We start from the raw sequence: 18,711 nt of genomic DNA on the forward strand, positions 1-18,711 counted from the left end.
TGTGGCACGCTCACACACACACCACGTAAATAATCATAATTGCGAGCCCTGCACACACACACACATGCATATGTACATAAATGGATCATGATACGTTTTTAGCTAACAAAGGGCCGTCCCCAACTTAGCGGCCCGGCCGTAGGCAACATTTGGGTAAAAGGTTTCGATTCGATTAGAAACTGCAACAGGCCAGCAGCAATGTGCAGCAGGCAACCATCGCCAGACACTGCGGCAGCCCAGGCCCAGGCAACCAGCCCCCCAACCCCGCACAAACAAGCGAAAACCGGGTCGCCAGCCCTTTGCTCTCTCTATCTGCTGCGCTGAGGGACTTTTATTTATAGCCCTGGCATTGGGGCAACATGAGCGCTGGCCAGACGTTCTTTTCACCGGAAGTGTACAAAAACTATTCTTGGGTTATACGAAAAGAAACTCATTTTCTGGCAGCATTGCCCAACAGCGTTGCCAGACTATTTAGTTCTCTCAATTCTAGCTCAGTTCGTAGTCTTTGAAATTATCGTTTTTCACCTTTAAACATCTTTTTAGTTTTTAGTTTTCATTAGCTTATTCTCTCGATTTCGTATTGCTATTGATACTAGCTCAAAATCGAAACAAATCTATTTCGGAAGTTTATATAAGGAAGTCAAGGTCGAAGTCTTTCACAGCTGATATCCGACTTGATGAGGAAACATCTATGCATTAAATTACTCGCTTTACTTTGATTTTCATTTCCATACTCAGTAATCTAATTAGCTTTAAGACAAACATCAGACTTTATAACAGCACAGAGAGTTGTTTCTTAAACATAAAATGTACTAATTTTCAAACAAATTAACACAAACACTGAAAACACATATATCCAAATAAACAAAATGGATGTTGATGATTTAAGCAGTGATTCGGAGGAATTCGGTAAAAATCTAGCCGGCCATCCTATTCCGTTTCCCTTGCCACCGCATAAGGATCCGGCCATCTGTCGCGATCAATTTCTTAAGACACTACTGAAACCCTTTGAAAGTATTGAACACAGGGAATATGCGTCTCTCAGGAAGTCATCCGTTCAATATCATCACACGTCAGTAACGGCGGAGGGAATGGCCATAATGAGGATGCTGCAAGGACATCGAACTACCACTCTAATTGAGAATGTAACTGAATTCCGACCATTGCTTACATGGGAAGACTTACAGGTGCTGTACAAGGCGTGTCTCTATCAGTTTCAAAAGGCAGCCATCGAATTTCTCTCGGTTCGGCTGAGAAAACAAATTGACACGATCCTAAGTATATGGCCAGGTGAAGTCGACGAAATACCGCACAAGCTCTTCCACTGGTCTTTCGAGCATTTCTTGCCCCGCATCAAAATCAACCAACTATATCTGGAAGTGCTAGCCATGGAGAGGACAAAACATGATTTGGATTGTGCAAAATTTTGTATTGACATTAAGGAAATTATACGCCTTCTCGAAGCTATCAGGTTGGACTTTTGTACGGATAAAGATATTTGCACAAGCTCTCTAGAGCTATTGAAGTAAGTGGCCTGGGTTGATGGTTGGTTGTTGCTTGTAAATGACTGCAAATTCATCAAGAGTATTTCGAATAGATCTAGATATGCCGTATAGGTAGTTCGTTCATCTGTGCGCACGGGTAATCCCAGAGACTTAAGAAGTTTGAACGTAGGTCCGTTTATCAGAAATCGATATCGAATTCCTGGTTTTGGGCAAAGCGTCAATATTCTTTGAGGTAGAAACTCAAATGTTAAGTATTTTTGGGGTATCTTCGAGTCGGGCAATCATGATTAGATTACTCTTAGCATCCCGAATATTTGGTTAGTAGCAAACCTAGGTTTGAGTATTCCGTCTTACATTATCTAACTGATACATATATGTATTTCCAATTCCCTATGAATTTAGCCAATCGAACTATGAGGTGAACTCAAGCTGGGTAGCGGAACTGGAACAACTGCGCGCTACTCGTAGGAATTTGACTGCAATTTCTCATGGAAGCTCATTTCGCTTGGAGTCGCAGTTCGGTTCCCGAATGGTGGCCGAAAATGACAAAGCTGATGGTGAGTTGTGGACTATTTTATATTTGATATTAAAAATTACTGAAAATTACTAATATATCATTATTATTTCAGCTATAATGCTTATAGAGATGCGATATCGGGTGAATTGGCTGCGCAGCTGTGGGGATCAGCATCAGATGTGGTTGCAGTCCAAGGAGAACGTCTATCTGGATGAGATAAATGACCTGCTGAATGAAATAAAACATAATCAAGAGACATTTGGGTACGTCGATTTCGTATACCAATATCAGATAGACAGCTATAGGGCGGCAATTGCCACATGGCAGGAGAAGCTCGACACGGATTTGGAGGCGGCCGAGCTGGAGTGCAATATAACGCGTAATCTATGGATTAAGGCCAAGGATGATCTCAAGTTTTATAAGGAACAAGTGGAAATGTTCAAAGCCCGAGTCTTGGAGGTACTTGCGCTGGTTAGCGAAGAGGAAGGACTACAAGCTCGTTCCAAGACGCGCCGCTCCACAAGATCGGTAAGGGTTGCAACTGTTTATTCATTTAGCATACTATTTTATTAGTATACTCTTTGCATACTATTTTATAAGTAATTTATATTTGTCCCATTAATTAATTAGCTGGGCTCCCGAAAGAGTAAATTATCGACCGGAAGAGGTGTTTCGCCCGGCAAGAACAAGAAAAAGAAAAAGAAGTAATATTCATTCAAATTTCAAGTCTCTTAGCAATGACAAGAACAATAAGCTACAAAAAAAAACCCTGTGTTGGCAACCAAAACAAACCCATAACAGGAATAAAGTTCAAATTCTCAGGCCGCGGAACCCCCAAAAATAGAACTTCAACACAAATTGGCCAAAAAAAGGGATTCATCGTCGTTTACTCCCACATCAAAATCAAAGTCAAGCCAAAGAACTTTGTGCAAACATTTACCAAATGCATTTGTCAAAACAGCGAAATTGTTGTGCGTGCTTATACCCTGTACTCATTCGATTTGCAGAGGCAGGGGTATTATCAGGGGTATACAATAAAATCAACGATCGTTGGAAAGTATTAGATCGATTGTGAAAAGTGCTATATTGAATTATTTTATTCAGTTTGTCTCATTTTCAGAGACAGAGAGAGAGAGTGAAAGAGGGAGAGTGAGAGAAACGGAGAGAGAGAGAATTTAGTATGTAGGTGAACTTTAGCATTAAAGTTATTTAGGAAGGGCAACCACCCTTGACCGAATTGGTGTAGGATGTTGCAAAAAGAAGTCTAAAATGTTTAGAGGGTATCTGCCAGTCGGCCACTCTTGTCTAGAGCGCGCCTGTTATATTAGCTAGATTGCGCTTAGAAGCGCATAGACTCCACTTGATTCGGGCTGTGCATTGCCCTAGTAACGCCCACGTGTTTAGAGGCCCCGCCCATTTTTGGGGTCTTATGTATCGTTATTTATGCGCCTGGCAACTGGTAGGCGCATAGCCTTTCGAGCATTAGACTGTTGCCAGGCAAATAGAGAGAATAGTAGAAATTCTACACGGTCGAAAAGCAGCTAGAAACTCGGGCGTCGTTTTGAACATAAAATATTTCTTTAGCTTTTTTTGTAGTCGTAATGCCGGCGAATCTGCGGCCCGACACGGATGGCAATACACCCGAGGATTGGCATGTCTTTGAGCTTCTTTGTGAAAAGTCATCGTCTGAGTCTGGCTCATTGCCAATGTCGCCACCAGCTCCAGCTCCAGCTCCAGCTCCAACTCCATTGACAACCGTTGTACACTCCTGCGCTCTGGTAAGTTGTGGCGATATCTTTGCCTGACTTTAATGTGACGCTATTTGGCCATGTTATTTGCCTAAAATCATGTGACAAATTGCCATTATTCCACGAAAAACATAACTGAGTAATAAAACCATCTGATATATAAATGCATATGGCTATGCGTTTAATGTAATTTCCTTGCCAAATGCGAGCGAGGTATGCACATATTCGTAGTGCCGCCTTATCAACGAGCAAAACTTTTTGCTACCACTTTCTATACTCTCTACACAAAATTAAGAAGAGTATATTGATTTTGTTAAATATTTGTCTTGTGACTTGAAAGCTTAAAAACACGCTTTCGAGAAAACTGTAAGAAAATGGTTTAATTGGAAAAAATATCCATAGCTTTAAAATTGCTTAAAAATATGTTCTTCGATTTTAGGGTAATTTTTTCAAAGCAGATAAATTGTTTAAATTGTATTATTACAATTTCAAAAGATTTACATCTATTAGAAATTTTAAAGATTCTGAAAATATTAGGTTCACAAAGTACAATAAACGTCAGCTCCTTAAGTCACAGTTTTAAGGTCACTGAGAGTTACAGTTTTAAAGTCCCAAAATCAAATAATCAAGTAGCTTATTTTCTACTAATTACATATGTTTTAATGCTGTGAACAGAGTATAAAGCAGTCGGTTGCAACCAATTAGGAGCTTAATACCAGGCTTTTTTTTGGTTTTCTGTTCGTTTGTTGTTTTGGTGTGAAATTTATGCGGTTGTTAGGGCTGAAAAAGTTTTTTATTGTTGTTGTTGTGTTTTGGGCCTGGGCAACTATCGATGATTCAAAGCGATTTGCATAAAATATAGCTGCACAGTGGTTGGAAATCAAAACAATTTTTAGCTGTGGCTTACGAAATAGGTCGCTAATTAAATAAATCTTAAGTCTTAAATCTTAATTAACAAGAGCTGAGATTGGCAAATGTAGAATTCTCTCATTCTCAAAACGCTCTCTTTTTTATTTTAACAGCTTTCTCTCTAAACTTAAGCAAAATAAAAACCATTCGCAGCTAGAACTTAAATTTTATTTTATTCTCAAATCATTTTCTTTCTTAATATTTTTCTTCACCTACTGTTCTATCCAAAACGCAGACAAGTTTACAAAGTGCAAGCCAAGCCAAAACCTGCACACCTCAGTTTCCGTTTCCGCTTGGAAAAAAGTACCACAAAAAACTTTACAGAGCTAGAACCATTTTACACTGTGTTCCGAGCTCCCCCTCTCTCTCTTTCTCTCTATATATATAAGTATATAGGAAGGAGCTCTTCCCTATCTCAGCTTGCGTGCGTGCGTTGATTTGCTTGAATTGCATTTGCCATGTGAATGACCCAAATAATGGAAAATAAACTGAAAAAAGTTTGGAATGTGCAAAGGCTTTGGTTTGGTGGCCGTTCTACGAACTCCCTGGATTTGCCCCTCGCAATGCCATTGAGCTCGTTTTCACTTATGTCGCCACCCTGCTGAACCGTTCGACCTGGCTCGAGCATAAATCACAAGCCTTATAGTTATATATCTGGTGTGATGTTATGTTGAGGTAAATTCCCAGTTGTTAGGCTGTTGTCAATGCCGCATCGCTTGCACCAGGAAATCCTGTCAGCGGGTTTAGTTGCTGTCGAGCGCTTTCATTGAACGGTTCGCTTGGATTATAGCAAAAGGCATATCAATTTAGAAGTCGTGCAAAATATGCCCAGTGATAATCATCTGCATCACCATCATCTGGGTCTCAGTGGTGGACTGTCTCCGCATCATCATCATTTGGTACGATATCAGAGCAGAGCATATAAGGAAGTTTGAGCTATTCAGTTGAGAGTGAACTTTCATTTCCCAATTGTCTCTGGACAAAACTTAAAGTCTGCTAGTTAGCGAGATTAGCTTCGCTTCGTTTCTAGATAGGAATATTTGGAATTCGACGGATGAAATCAGAACAATGATTATTTCATTATTTCAACACAGTTTATATTAGCTGAAAACATTCCCATTAGTTGTCTTAGGAACAAGTCTTTAATAAATCTATGTGAAACCCTTTTATTACTTAACACTTAACAAATAAAAGAACCGGACACAAGTATGAAGCCAACCATTTGGGAAGAAAACGCGAGCCATCATTTGTCGGATGGGTAGCTGCTTCTTCCGAGTAAGACTCAAGCTGTGCTCTCTGTCTTTCAGCTGGACAGTTCGTGCGGCAATGCGGGGATCACAGTTACCGAGCATCATCATGGGATCGATTTGACGACGACGTTGCGCAGTGAATTGGCCGCCTTGTCATACAAAAAGGAGCGTCTCACTGGCGAGGTAAGCATTAAGATTTAGCAGAGGTTAGCCTACAGCCGGCTTTAATCTCATCAAATTCTTTAGCTGGCAGAGACACGCAGCGCCTTGTGTAGTCGCGAATCGGATGTGGAGAATCTGCGTGCGCAGGCGGCACGCCAGACGGCATTGATAGCCTCCCTACAGAGCCGCCTGCAGTCAGCCGAGCAGCGGGAGCAGTCGGTTCAGGCGCGCTGCGATGCCACCATACAGACTGTACAGCGTGAGAAGCGCAGCTCGGATGAGCGCAACAAGGAGCTGTTGTGCAAGCTGCAGCAGCTGGAGCAGCACGCCGCCAGCGAGCAGTCGCACAAGGAGCAGGCCAAGGCGCAGCTGCACGAGCTTCTGCGCCGCCTGAGCGCCTGCCTGGGCCTGGATGTGTGCGAGAGCCAGGACGGACATGCCACGCCTGAGTGTGTGGTGTCCCGAGTGGAGGAGCTGATGCTCGAGCTGCAGCGCGCTAAGGCCAAGGTGCAGTCCACCTGCGACACGCTCAGCTCCTGCGAGAACGAACTGCTCAACCTGAAGTCGCTGGCGAACATCGAGAAGCAGCGTCTGAGTGCCCAACTGGACGGCGCCGGCAATCACAATCACGAGCTGGAGGGGCGTTGCCGCCAGTACGAACGGGACTTGCAATTGCAGCGGGATCGTCTTACCGAGTCGGAGATCAGCGGCGAGAAGCTCAAGGAGGAGCTGCGCGGCTTCGAGTCGCGCTGTCATCGGTTGCAGAACAATTTGGATCGCATCCAGAGCGATCGGCTCCAGTTTCTGCGCGGTCTCAGCCATCTGGTGAATGTGTCCGAGCCCTGCGAGACGTTGATCAAGGACAAGCTGCGCGAGCTGCTCGACGAGAATCAGGGCCTGCAGGCGGTAAGTAACTATTCGAATTCCGCTTGGCTTACTCTCTAACTTTCTCGCTTCCTTTCCTCTGCAGCAACTGCACTCGCTGCGCGCTCAGCTGAGCAGCGAGCATGAGAAATTGAAGGAGGCACACGAGTCCAGCGAGTGCCGTCTCCGCTCTGGTGAAGCCCAAAAATGCGAGCTGGCCGAGCGCCTGGAGAAATGCCATGCAGAAATTCACACGCTGCGCAAGGATCACATGGGCCTGGCCGACTACCTGCAACGGCTGGCCAATGCGCTCAACTGGAGCGAGTGCACCGCGCCGCCCGCCCTGGGCACCGATACCAATCTCATGGCGGAGAGTCTGCTGGAGCGTGCCGAGCGTCTGGCCGCGCACTGTGAGCACGAGCTGGCTGTGGTTAGCCAGGAGAAGGGCTGCTGCGACCATCATCATCATCCGCATCATCATCATCATCACCATCAGCATGGGCAGGGCAAGCTGCGACGCGAGCGCTCCTGCCATGATCTGCCGCTCAAGGAGAGCAGCAGCGTGTACACTTTGCAGCGTCGAGTACGTGTTTTACGCGAGCAGGTGCAGCGCCGAGATCTGCATCTGGAGCTGCTGCGCCGCAAGCTGGCCATCATCGAGGATGGGGCTCGGGGTAAGTGCATGCTGCAGGGTGAGCGCGACGAGGCCGTTTGCCGTGCTAAAAAGGCAGCCAAGCAGGTCGACAAGCTGAGTGTTCAGCTCGCGGATGCACGCACCCAAATCGCCGAGGTCAAGGCCCAGCTCGCTGAGGCCGTGGAATATAAGATCACGGCGCTGGAGCGTGCCCGCAAGATCGATGAGTTGAGCACACAAATCTGCGATCTGGAAGATGAGAAGACCAGGCTGTTGTCCCAGCTGAATGCGATGAAGGAGCGCATGAAATCCGCCTGCGAGTCCAATCAAAATCGACGCTGTCGCGACGAGGCGCTAATCAATGTGAGTTGGTAATTGTGATACCCAATAATATCCAAGTGACTCACTTATATACCCATTTCTATAATTCATTTCTTAATCCTTCTTTGTGCCCCTGCTAGTCGCTGCGTGATGACGTCAGCCGCCTTAGCGCCCAGCTCTCCGACACTAATCAACGCCTCTCGCATTTGCAGTCCTTCCGCACTTCGGTTGCGCGCACCTTGCATTTGCGGGATCTGCCCGAAACGGATCTGCTGCATCGCCTGCAGGCTCTGTGCTCGGCCCATCAGGAGTTCACGCTGCTGTCCAAGCGCTATGAGACTGCCTCGCCCGTCGGCGATCATCCTTGCCCGCGTTACGATGATCCTGTGCCGCCCACCAGTCACTGCCGCCCGCCCCGTGAACTCAGCCCCACCACGGACAGCCATCTTCACAGCCATGCTCACGGGCACGCCTACTCGCACCAGCACCTCCATGGGCGACATCAGAGGCAGCGCAGCAAAAGTCGCGACAAACGCTTGCATGACGAGTGCTTTGACTCGGATGTGCATCGCTTGCATCACGGCTGCAAGGATCAGCTGCTGGCCAATAATTCCGGAGGCAGCTGCGACGAGGACTACGACTTTAAGAGCAAGTACTGTTAGTACTGGATGTGCTCGGTATTCCATATTCGGATATGTTCCAATCAACTTTTTGGTTTTCAATCAATCTTGGAGATATAAGTCGAATATACCATATTAATAATCCGGGTTTTCCCCTCATACATTAGATTCACGCACCCAAAAACAGTCAAAAGATGGCGATACAGCTAATGGCCTGTGTCTATGCTAAGTGCGCAAGGACCAAGTGACTCATGCAGCAGCTGCCAGCTATGAAACGCAGTCGTTGAATGCTGCATTTTACCTAAGCTACTCACCACCGCAGACGCTGGAATGCTGGAATGCGAATATCCTATCATATCTTATGTTCACACACCCAAAAACAGTTAATAGATGGCGCTACAGGTAATGAGTTGTGTCTGTGGTAAATGCGCGTGCAACAAGTGACTCATGCAACAGCTTCCAGCTATGGCACTCAGCCGTTAAATTCAAAAATGAATTTGTGCTGCATTTTAGCCAAGTTTCCCACCCACGCAGCTGCTGCGCTTATGCAAAGAGGAAACGCATTTTCATTGTCAATTTTCACAGCTGTCAAATGGGAAAATAAATCAACGGCGACACGCAACCAGTTTTTGGGTTCATCGAGACGGACAATTGCGATGGCGCTACCAAATCTGCAATTAATCAAAAGCGCAACAAAAGTGCAGGATTTTCATATTTTTTTCATATTTTTTTGAAATGAGCCGCCAATCAAGATGCATAATTTTGCATGTTAAACGTCGGAGTTGAACGTTTTGTACAGACAAACGACACGTGAGCGCGGAGTGCCGCACAGACATTGCCACCAGACGGCGGTGCAATGAACCTGACGCCCCGCAACGCGTTGTGGCAAGAGATCGACCCGCTTGACTGGCTGCTGGCAGACAGCCAAAGGGCAAGGGGGAACGCCAGATTCAATGCACTCGGTCAGAACCCAGTCGCAGTCGCGGTCGCGGTCGCCATGCTAGCAAAAAGCATGCCAGCCCCAGCCTGCCACAAGTCTGGCGGACACATATGTGGGCTCGTTTGCCGATCTTGCCACATACTCGTTGCAGCTCCCAAGCACAACACCCCTTCATAACAGGTTTTGCTCTTTGATCTGCGTCTCCTTTTCGCAAATGCGACTTATGATCTCTCGTGTGTGTGTGTGTGTGTTGTGTGTGCAACATGCGGAGATTCGCCCATTAGAGCTAAAGGCACTCAGGTGCGGCAAAATTCTTTGGGATAGCTGGCAAACGAGCTCTTGGCTTTGGCTCTTGGCTCTTGACTCTTGCCTGATCTGCTGTGAAATTAGTTTTCCAATTTAAAATCAACATATACAAAAGTATTTTTGTACATTTTGCTTGATTCCTAAAGACTTCTTAAATAATCTTTCGATATTCTCCATTTTAATTTTTTTATTGATCAATGTATATGTTTATATATACTTTAAAACAAAAATAATTTTGCCAGATTTAGATACCGCGTGAAAACGGATGAGTTTTGACCGATAAATATACATATATATATACATATACATATATATATATATGTACATATATATATATATATATATATATATATATATATGTGCTGCTTCCGTTGCCATACATATATAGATAGCCGAGAAAATATCTATAGGACGCTTGCCTTACGGCTGGGTGTTTGGGTGCGTGTGTGTTTGTATGTGTATGTATGTGTGTGTATGTGTGGGTGTATGTCACATATATATGCATATATATATATATATGCATTCATATTTGTTTTCTAATACCCAGACGCAGACCAAGTTTACTTGTCGCTGTGCTGTAAATTTAAATAAAACGAAATTCTACCAAGTGCTCTTCTCCTCGATTCTCAAGAATTTAAGTAGGCCCTGCAGTTTTTCATGCTTAGCTGGTAGTGTAGTGTTTTTTTTTTGGTGTTTTTTTTTGGTGATTTTTTTTTTGGTGTTTTTTTTTTGGTGTTTTTTTTTTGGTGTTTTTTTTTTGGTGTTTTTTTTTGGTGTTTTTTTTGGTGTTTTTTTTTTTGGTGTTTTTTTTTGGATTTTGTGTGTACGTATGTACGTGTGTCTGTATGTATGTATGTATGTATGTATGTATGTATGTATGTATGTATGTATGTATGTATGTATGTATGTATGTATGTATGTATGTATGTATGTATGTATGTATGTATGTATGTATGTATGTATGTATGTATGTATGTATGTATGTATGTATGTATGTATGTATGTATGTATGTATGTATGTATGTATGTATGTATGTATGTATGTATGTATGTATGTATGTATGTATGTATGTATGTATGTATGTATGTATGTATGTATGTATGTATGTATGTATGTATGTATGTATGTATGTATGTATGTATGTATGTATGTATGTATGTATGTATGTATGTATGTATGTATGTATGTATGTATGTATGTATGTATGTATGTATGTATGTATGTATGTATGTATGTATGTATGTATGTATGTATGTATGTATGTATGTATGTATGTATGTATGTATGTATGTATGTATGTATGTATGTATGTATGTATGTATGTATGTATGTATGTATGTATGTATGTATGTATGGCTTTACGCTTGGATTCTGTGAAAAGTGTTAAACATGCCTTAAATAATTTTTCGTACAGATCTTTGGAAATAAATTCAACCAAGTGATGCAATTTCCCGGATTCAATTTTCCGAAAACCCGTCTTTACTTGGACCATCATCATATAAGGTAAGTGAAAATTTAGGCTTCAAAGCTGTTAGTAGTTTTATATATAGAGAAGATGTAGAAGTATGATTTTATCTGTTTATGTAGATATGTAAGTAAGATATGAAACATATAAACAATAATTGTTCAACCGTAGTAGGAAGTGGATGAGATTTTGCTGATGGTGAAACTCATAAAAGCAAGATATATTGAAAAAAAAGGCACCTAATGTTTACCGACCTTTACTATGATAGCCTTAAGATATAGGAATCCGATCCGATCTAGAATTCGGTTCCTCCTCCTCCACATCCTCCTTCTCCTCCTCCTGCTACCTCTTCTTGCGGCTAACCAAACTGAAGTACAATAATTTTGGCAAATCAGTTAATATAATTAATTGAAAGGCCACTTTCAAAAATTGTGGATACTTTGATGGAGCTGCCGTTTGCCCGGAACGGGAATACGGATAATTGGCATTGCATGTCCGAATGCTTGTACAACAAGCACACGGATATAACATTTATTTAACATATATCAACATGTATGTATATACAAATAGAAATATGGACACGTTCTGTTCCAATCCGCCTAATTCCAGTTTAAATGTTGACAGTTTGCATATTTCAACATCTGCTCAAACTCATATGCAATTTCCAGTTCTCTGTGCTAGGTGCTCTGTTCTCTGACCCTTGGCTCCTGTCCCTGGCCAACCAGCTGTTGTGTCATGTTCAGGCTTTGGACGCCATTGAATCACTTTCGAACGTGTCAAAACTGACTGTTCAGAATGGGGCGTGGCATCTGGGATGTAGGCCAACCAACGTCAGTGTCAAATGGATTTGCCATAGAAATTTATATATGCGCATGTATGTGTATGCACAGATGCACATGTGTATGCATGTATGTACATGCATGCACACACCTCTTCCTACATGCACACACAAGTCCACATACATACATATATACATAAATACATACATAAGGTGTAATATTGGTGTTGAAAAGTTTTTCTCAGGCTTGGTTTTTTTACACCTTCCTCTAGCGCTTATACCCTGTAAATTGTGTGTAGAACATTTAATTGCTTAATTATGGCGCAAGTTTTGAAATGTATTCTCAAAACAGTTTAGCTTTGACTATGAATATTGTCTGATGTAAGGTTACTCTCCAGCTCTGTTGTTACCCATAAAAATATATATTAATATATATTGCGATATTATAGAATATAATACCTTTATATCGCTTCGGCCTCCTGCCTTGACGACAATTTAGCGATAGCACAACACTTTCTGTAGAAAAATAGCCTTGGTTTTTTAAAACAAAGAGTGCTCAATAAATCAATGTCGTTGATTTATCTTCATAGGTGATAACATTAATTTTTAGCATGCACATAAGGTCAGCTGAAGAAATTATCGTCTCGTGTTGCTTTTAATATATAAAACCAAATATGCTCCACTATCGCAAAGCTATCGCCCAGGCGACACAATTTTTTTTTTTTTTTTATTATTTGACTTTTGCTAACGATTCCCACACTTCACAATGTTTTCATTGGTATCTCGACCTTAGCTCCTCTTATCAACGTTTGCTTGTCGAGGACTTGGCAAATATGTGTGTGCACACATATGTGTGTTTGTATGTGTGTGTGTGTGTTTGTGTGCGTGCTGTTGCCTTTGGTGTCACATCAAATTGTTTACATGCTAAAAAAAACTAAAGCACACTCGCAGGCGCCTCACCTTGAAAGTGGGATATGTTTTCCTTTAGCTTTACTTTCGCTTTGCTTTTGCAGATTTAATGGTTTTTCAAAGAGCCTTCCCCCACTCAGAGAGCCACAGCATTACCAGCAGCAGTGCGTGTGGTGCGCCTGACTTGCATTTTGATTTCGCAAGATGTTGTTGATGCTGATGAGGCATGCGGCATGTGGCATGCGGCATGTGGCATGAGTCTATTTGGGTATGGACAGCAGCTTTGACATTTTGCTCGCAGATATTCGGTTACACGACTCGGCACAAATTCACTTACGACTACACACACGCACACACACACATACACACTCAACACACACGCACAACACACACCGCAAGCTTCCGCTTATTGTTTGGAGCAACAATTAAGCCGCAGTTTTACAGCAAGTCAACTAAAATCATGAAAAATGTTTGCGGCTTTGTTGGCAGCACACCCACACATACACTCACACACACTGCCACACACATACACATGGCAAATGCATGCATGCCACATTATGTGGCATCAACTGTAAACCAGATGCCAAACAGTAAGTTGAGTGCTGCAAATGGAAATAAATTTGATGCATTTGCAGCTCATCGGCAAATTCAAAGCGAACATGCAGGCAACGTATTCGGGCTTAACTGCTTGCCTGCTCCCCTCCCCTCCTGCCCCCTTATATTTTGGCGCATTCTCTGGCAAGCACTAAACTGATTTCGACTGGTGCAGCACCTGACGAATTATGTTTTTTGTCATTTTCGGTTAACTTTGTTGTCAGAATTTCGATTAAAAGTTGAATCTTGGAATTTTAAGTTGTGGAATGAGAAATGTTTTAGAGAGAGGTACATGGGGGAAGAGAGAGAGAGAGAGAGAGGCAGAGAGAGAGAGAGAGAGAGAGAGAGAGAGAGATAGAGAGCTAGAGACAGATATAGATAGGGAGATAGATTAAAAAGGAGATAGAGAGTGAAGAGCATTTTTTTTATATATATATATATAATTTCATACTTAACTGATGATGCCAGGCTTAGCCCGGACCAAGTTACCTGCATGTGAGAAGGCACAGACATGTATGTATATTTATGTTTTTAAGAAGGGATTTTATTTACTCGAATTCTTGCGATTTATGTTAAGGTATATTAATTATGATTTGGAAATGATATCGCCTTTATAAACCCGTGTGATTCAGGACTATCTCGAGTAAATCAAGTCCGAATTTGGAAAGGTCTACAATTTTGTAGCTCGTCCAAGCTCCTACTATCGATTGGAATTTAGAAAATCGAATTCGATATTTAGAAAAATTTGAATTAAAATGTCAAATAACCTTACAATATTTGTTAAGACGGGCTTGGTACTGTAATGAAATATTTTTGATTCTCAATTTTTTGATTAACGAGTCTAAGTAGCAATATTTTGGAAAATCGAAAATCGAAGCTTTGAAATATCATTCTAATTGGAGTATCTTTAATGTCTTAAGTCTGATTTTCGAATCATTAACCTTTTTCGATACGTGGGGATCGATGGCATTGTTTGGCTTGCGCAAATCTAGTAAGAGGTTTTTAAATATTTTTAATGTCATGCTGTTCTACACAGTTTTATCTTTCCAAAAACCGCAATTCATTAACCCCAGTTACACCGAGTTGTAGCTCGTCAGCCCTTTGATAGAAGCTTAAAATCAATTTACACTTTTTTTATTATTAACATTTTTTAATGTCTAGCCGCAAGCGCGAACAATTTTTAATTGCGTTGACATGAAATGTAAAAAATGTTGAAAACATTTAAATTGTTGAAATTGTCGCAACACGAAATATTCGTAATAAATGTGCAGAATAATGGCATTAATAATGGCAATCTACACGAAACCAGCAACAACAATAAAACGGCCATAAAATGCAAGCACATTCATAATGTGGAATACAGCCACAGACACTGTGGCTGACCGGCGCCCCCCCGTTCGCCTCACCTCGCCTCGCCTCTCGTGTCCCTCAGGTCGGTCCGGAGTGCCACTCGATGTGTCTTAATTAGCATAAATGCTCATTGCGGCCTGCCCTGGCACTTACATAACCTCCGTCTATTACCCTCACCCAGCATGCAATCACAGCTGCAGCCAACAACTCCCCAACAGCAACAGCAACAGCAGCAACATTTGGCTGTGCTGGTGTCACATGATTTAAATACATTTATTGCACTTGCGGCAATCAATCAGTAGCAGAAGTAACAGCAGCAGCAACAACAATTGTGGCTAAAGAAGCAGCAAGCGCAGAAGCAACACCAATAGTTACAGTAGCAGTTACAGCAACAATATGATATAACAACAACAGCAGCAGTAGCAGCAACAATAACAGGATCAACAATGACAACACCAACAGGAGTAGCAACAACTACAGCTGCAGGTAGCAGCAACAACAGTAAAAGTCACAACATCAGCAACAGGATCAACATATCAACCACAGCAACAACACCAGCATTAGCAGCAGCAGCAACAACCATAAAATGTGGCGCCAACCACAGCAACAATATTCGCAACAGCAACAGTAACATCAACAATACGAAGTAACAAGCACAGCAGCAAGAGCAACAACAACAGCATCTGCAACAGCAACAACAACAGTAGCAACAACAATAAAATGTCAACAGCCACGTCAGCAACATATTAGCAACAGCGGCAATAGCAGCAGGAAAAACATTTAAAAGTAAGAACAACAGCAGCTACGGTAGCAACAACAACAGAAATATCAGCAACAACAGCAGTAGCAACAATAAAAGTAACAACAAGAGCTCCAACAATTTTCATGTCCCTTGATTAATTATGCGGGCACTCTTCAATTTGCTCTCACCCTTTCTGCTATCACAACTGTAATTGTAATTGTTGCTATAATTGCTGACACAATTAAAGGGAAATGATTGGGAGCATGTGGGCAACGGGTGAATATTTAAAGTTGAGTTCTTCCAAAAAAGTGAAACCAAACTAAATTTCTGGCAGTGGCTAACAGAGATAAATATATTGTGAAGTCAATATATAATCGCAGAATTATGATTCATTCTTGCTTTACTCTACGAGGGAAGTTTCTTTTATGTTGATAATATAATGGAAATTGCGTTTAATTAATGACAGTCTAGTAAAATTTAACTTCGAAGGAAGTCGATTTAAACCAAATTTAGTTGAAAATTATGTAAGTTTTATAAAGCAGTTTACCATACAAAAGAAAAAAGACAATATTTTTGTATTCTTTTTTTGATCAGCTTTATTTGATTTTGACATTTGCGTATGCAATTTGACGATTAAGAAATACAAAGTTTTTGATTTTTGAATGTGTAATGCTTAGAGCTATGTACATACGATCAGTAATAGTCATAGATATATATATGTGTACCAAATGTGTTATATATATATATGTATTATATGTATGCATATGTAAAACAGTTAGTAAAATTTTGTTAAGAAAACAAGCTTAGTGACCATGTGGACTTATATGAATTTCTATGCAGCAAATGCAAAATACAAACATACACGCTATAGCTACAAACCATTTATCGTATATATATGTATATATATGTATGCATATATATTGTTTTATAGATAGATGCATGTTGACGCTATTAGAAAACTTTATAAAACTCGCCTATCGTTCGAATTGTCTTAAACTAATCGATTTCTCCTTTAGTTTAGTTTATTTATATATGTTGTTAATATTGTATGTTTTTTTTTGTGTTTTTATTTTTCTGTTTGATTTTGCCAATATTCCGAATGCTAATGTCTAGGAATATAGACGCCTAAATGGTATCACAGATAAATGCGCGATCCACACAGCTGTGCAGCACGCACATTGGCATATAACTTAGGCCTAACGGGCTATAACAAATATATATATTAGATACAAATAGAACTAGAAACTATACCATTATATATATATGGGGTGATTTTTTTGTTTGTTTATTTTTTTTTTTGGGGTACTGGAGCTTTGTTTTAATTTGTATAAATTGTTGTGTGGGGCTTTAATTCTGCCACCAGAGGGCGCTCGTGTTCCAGATCCACGCGCCCGACCCTGATCAACGATGCTGCTGCGGATTGACCGGCCCGAATGCCTGCATGCTGTAGTATCGCTCGCTATCCTCTTTGAGGACACTGGTCACATGATGGAACTGGCACGGATGCGATATCTGTGACTTGGGCGGCAGCGGAGCCGGCTTGACGCGCTTCTGTTTCTTCTGTTTGCGTCCGGGCGCCGACAGGGCAATGTTCTCGGGATCGCTGATCAAGCGCTCGACATGCTGCCAGAGTTCGCGTGCCGCATCCGTCGAATCGAAACTGAAGCCAATCATTTGCTGATGATTGCTCGACAGGCACATGGTGTGAAACGAGGGGCCCGCTATGCGATAATTGGACAGATTATCGACACGATCCGACCATAAAGCAAAGCATGACCCACGCTCGGCCAGCACCAGTGTGAGCCTGGGCATGGCTCTCGCCCGTGCATTGCCCTTGTCGTGGAGTATGACGGGTATGCCGGTGAATACCAGACGCCAGTCGCCATCGTTGCCAGTGCCCTCGTACAGATTGGCCAGAGCGCCGCTGACAAAGATCTCGGTGCCCAGACCGGCAAAGAAGCTCTCCACCTGGCCGCGCTCATACTCCGACAGATTCGTATTGCTGCTCGTGTCCGTGCTGATGGTGTCCGCATCGATATCGGATGCATTATACAGCGATGTGGTGCCATGGGCGCTGCTGCGCTGTGCTGATGATTGCGAGTGTGCCGACCAATCCGGATGCAGTATCAGCTCGTCCCGCTGCTCCGAGGAGGCGGTGCCCTCACTGGACTCCGACGGTGGCGCCGAGTCGCTAACCGAGCCCAAACGGCGACGTGTCTGCTGCAGCTGATGTGACATCTGCAAAGGCAACAAAACAAAACGGAAAATCCCTAATTAGATTTCGGGGCAAAGTGTAAAAGCTTTTCAATTGTATATGAGAGATATTAGGGATGCGGCTAGGGGCGTGGAGGGAGGGGGGGCTTAGAGTAGGTCTGGGGTTCACTTGGTCACTTGGCACATTACATGACGCTAATGCAATGGGGTATAAAATACCCTGTTGCCATTGACAATGTGTTTAAAGTGTGTATTCGCATTGTGCGGATGTATTTAACAGGAGAAAAAATTTGTATGTCAAACTCTTTAGGAGCTAGATACTGAAAATGTTTTAAATACATTTTCACGCAGAATGCGCTTATCTTTTTTTAACGATGCCTCTTCTCACTTTCTTAGAATCGATTTAAATCGATTTTGAAACAATATTTCGTAGTCAAGTTCTGTTGGTAATAAAATCTGGAGACTCTAGAATGGCTGAGCAGAATATGGCTTTGTTCTGTTGTATTAAAATAAGCTGAAGTCGATATCCAACCCCTCCTTCCACAATCGCTGATCTATATCGCTTAGATCGGGGATTTTAATAGCAAGAGGGAATATAAATTCATACATTTGTAGTTATGTAGTTTGTGTAATATTTCTACCTATTTCCTTGATTCCCGATAACTATCGATTCAATCGGGAATTATATTAGCTAGAGATAAAAAGTTGTTCATCTTCATTTTCTTAATTGTCGAATTACTAGGATATTTTATAAGGTAATGACATATAATTTAGCACAGTCGTTGTAGTTTGTGATCGACATTCCTTCACCTTTCCTTAACTCTCGATAAATATCGATTAGCTCGAGGATTAAATTAGGTGGAGACACAATTGTAGCATTTA

At 42.1% G+C, this 18,711-nt stretch overlaps 3 protein-coding genes across 6 annotated transcripts in view; 2 read left to right on the forward strand and 1 right to left on the reverse strand.

The window, feature by feature from the left end:
- The first annotated feature begins 754 nt into the window (after nucleotides 1-754).
- On the forward strand, nucleotides 755-3,082 carry LOC6627590 (uncharacterized). Of its 3 annotated transcripts, none has more exons than XM_070209116.1 (4): nucleotides 763-1,525; nucleotides 1,908-2,062; nucleotides 2,135-2,285; nucleotides 2,350-2,541. In XM_070209116.1, exons 1-4 carry the CDS (start codon nucleotides 870-872, stop codon nucleotides 2,396-2,398), a joined length of 1,011 nt encoding a protein of 336 aa, XP_070065217.1. In that variant the 5' UTR covers nucleotides 763-869; the 3' UTR covers nucleotides 2,399-2,541. The 3 variants fall into 3 exon arrangements, 2 of the variants coding, with proteins under 2 accessions (XP_070065217.1, XP_002052821.1); XM_002052785.4 differs by adding an exon at nucleotides 2,653-3,082 and having other exon boundaries at nucleotides 765-1,525; nucleotides 2,135-2,550; XR_011416665.1 differs by lacking the exons at nucleotides 2,135-2,285; nucleotides 2,350-2,541 and adding an exon at nucleotides 1,598-1,822 and having other exon boundaries at nucleotides 755-1,525; nucleotides 1,908-2,029.
- Nucleotides 3,083-3,458: 376 nt separating this feature from the next.
- Nucleotides 3,459-8,936, forward strand: LOC6627588 (coiled-coil domain-containing protein 170). Of its 2 annotated transcripts, none has more exons than XM_032438461.2 (5): nucleotides 3,459-3,800; nucleotides 5,987-6,112; nucleotides 6,176-6,997; nucleotides 7,062-7,952; nucleotides 8,051-8,936. In XM_032438461.2, the coding sequence occupies exons 1-5, from the start codon at nucleotides 3,624-3,626 to the stop codon at nucleotides 8,570-8,572; spliced, it is 2,538 nt and encodes an 845-aa protein (XP_032294352.1). In that variant the 5' UTR covers nucleotides 3,459-3,623; the 3' UTR covers nucleotides 8,573-8,936. The 2 variants fall into 2 exon arrangements, with proteins under 2 accessions (XP_032294352.1, XP_070065218.1); XM_070209117.1 differs by lacking the exon at nucleotides 3,459-3,800 and adding an exon at nucleotides 5,444-5,578.
- A 7,687-nt stretch (nucleotides 8,937-16,623) lies between these two features.
- MESR3 (misexpression suppressor of ras 3) overlaps nucleotides 16,624-18,711 on the reverse strand; it is a 54,670-nt gene continuing 52,582 nt past the window's right edge. Inside the window, exon 4 of the mRNA XM_002052782.4 lies at nucleotides 16,624-17,853. Coding sequence (XP_002052818.3) covers nucleotides 17,017-17,853 — 837 coding nt within the window. The 3' untranslated portion in view covers nucleotides 16,624-17,016. The remainder of the gene's footprint in view (nucleotides 17,854-18,711) is intronic.

The sequence above is a fragment of the Drosophila virilis genome, chromosome 4 (assembly GCF_030788295.1).
Source record: "Drosophila virilis strain 15010-1051.87 chromosome 4, Dvir_AGI_RSII-ME, whole genome shotgun sequence".
NCBI lineage: Eukaryota > Metazoa > Arthropoda > Insecta > Diptera > Drosophilidae > Drosophila > Drosophila virilis.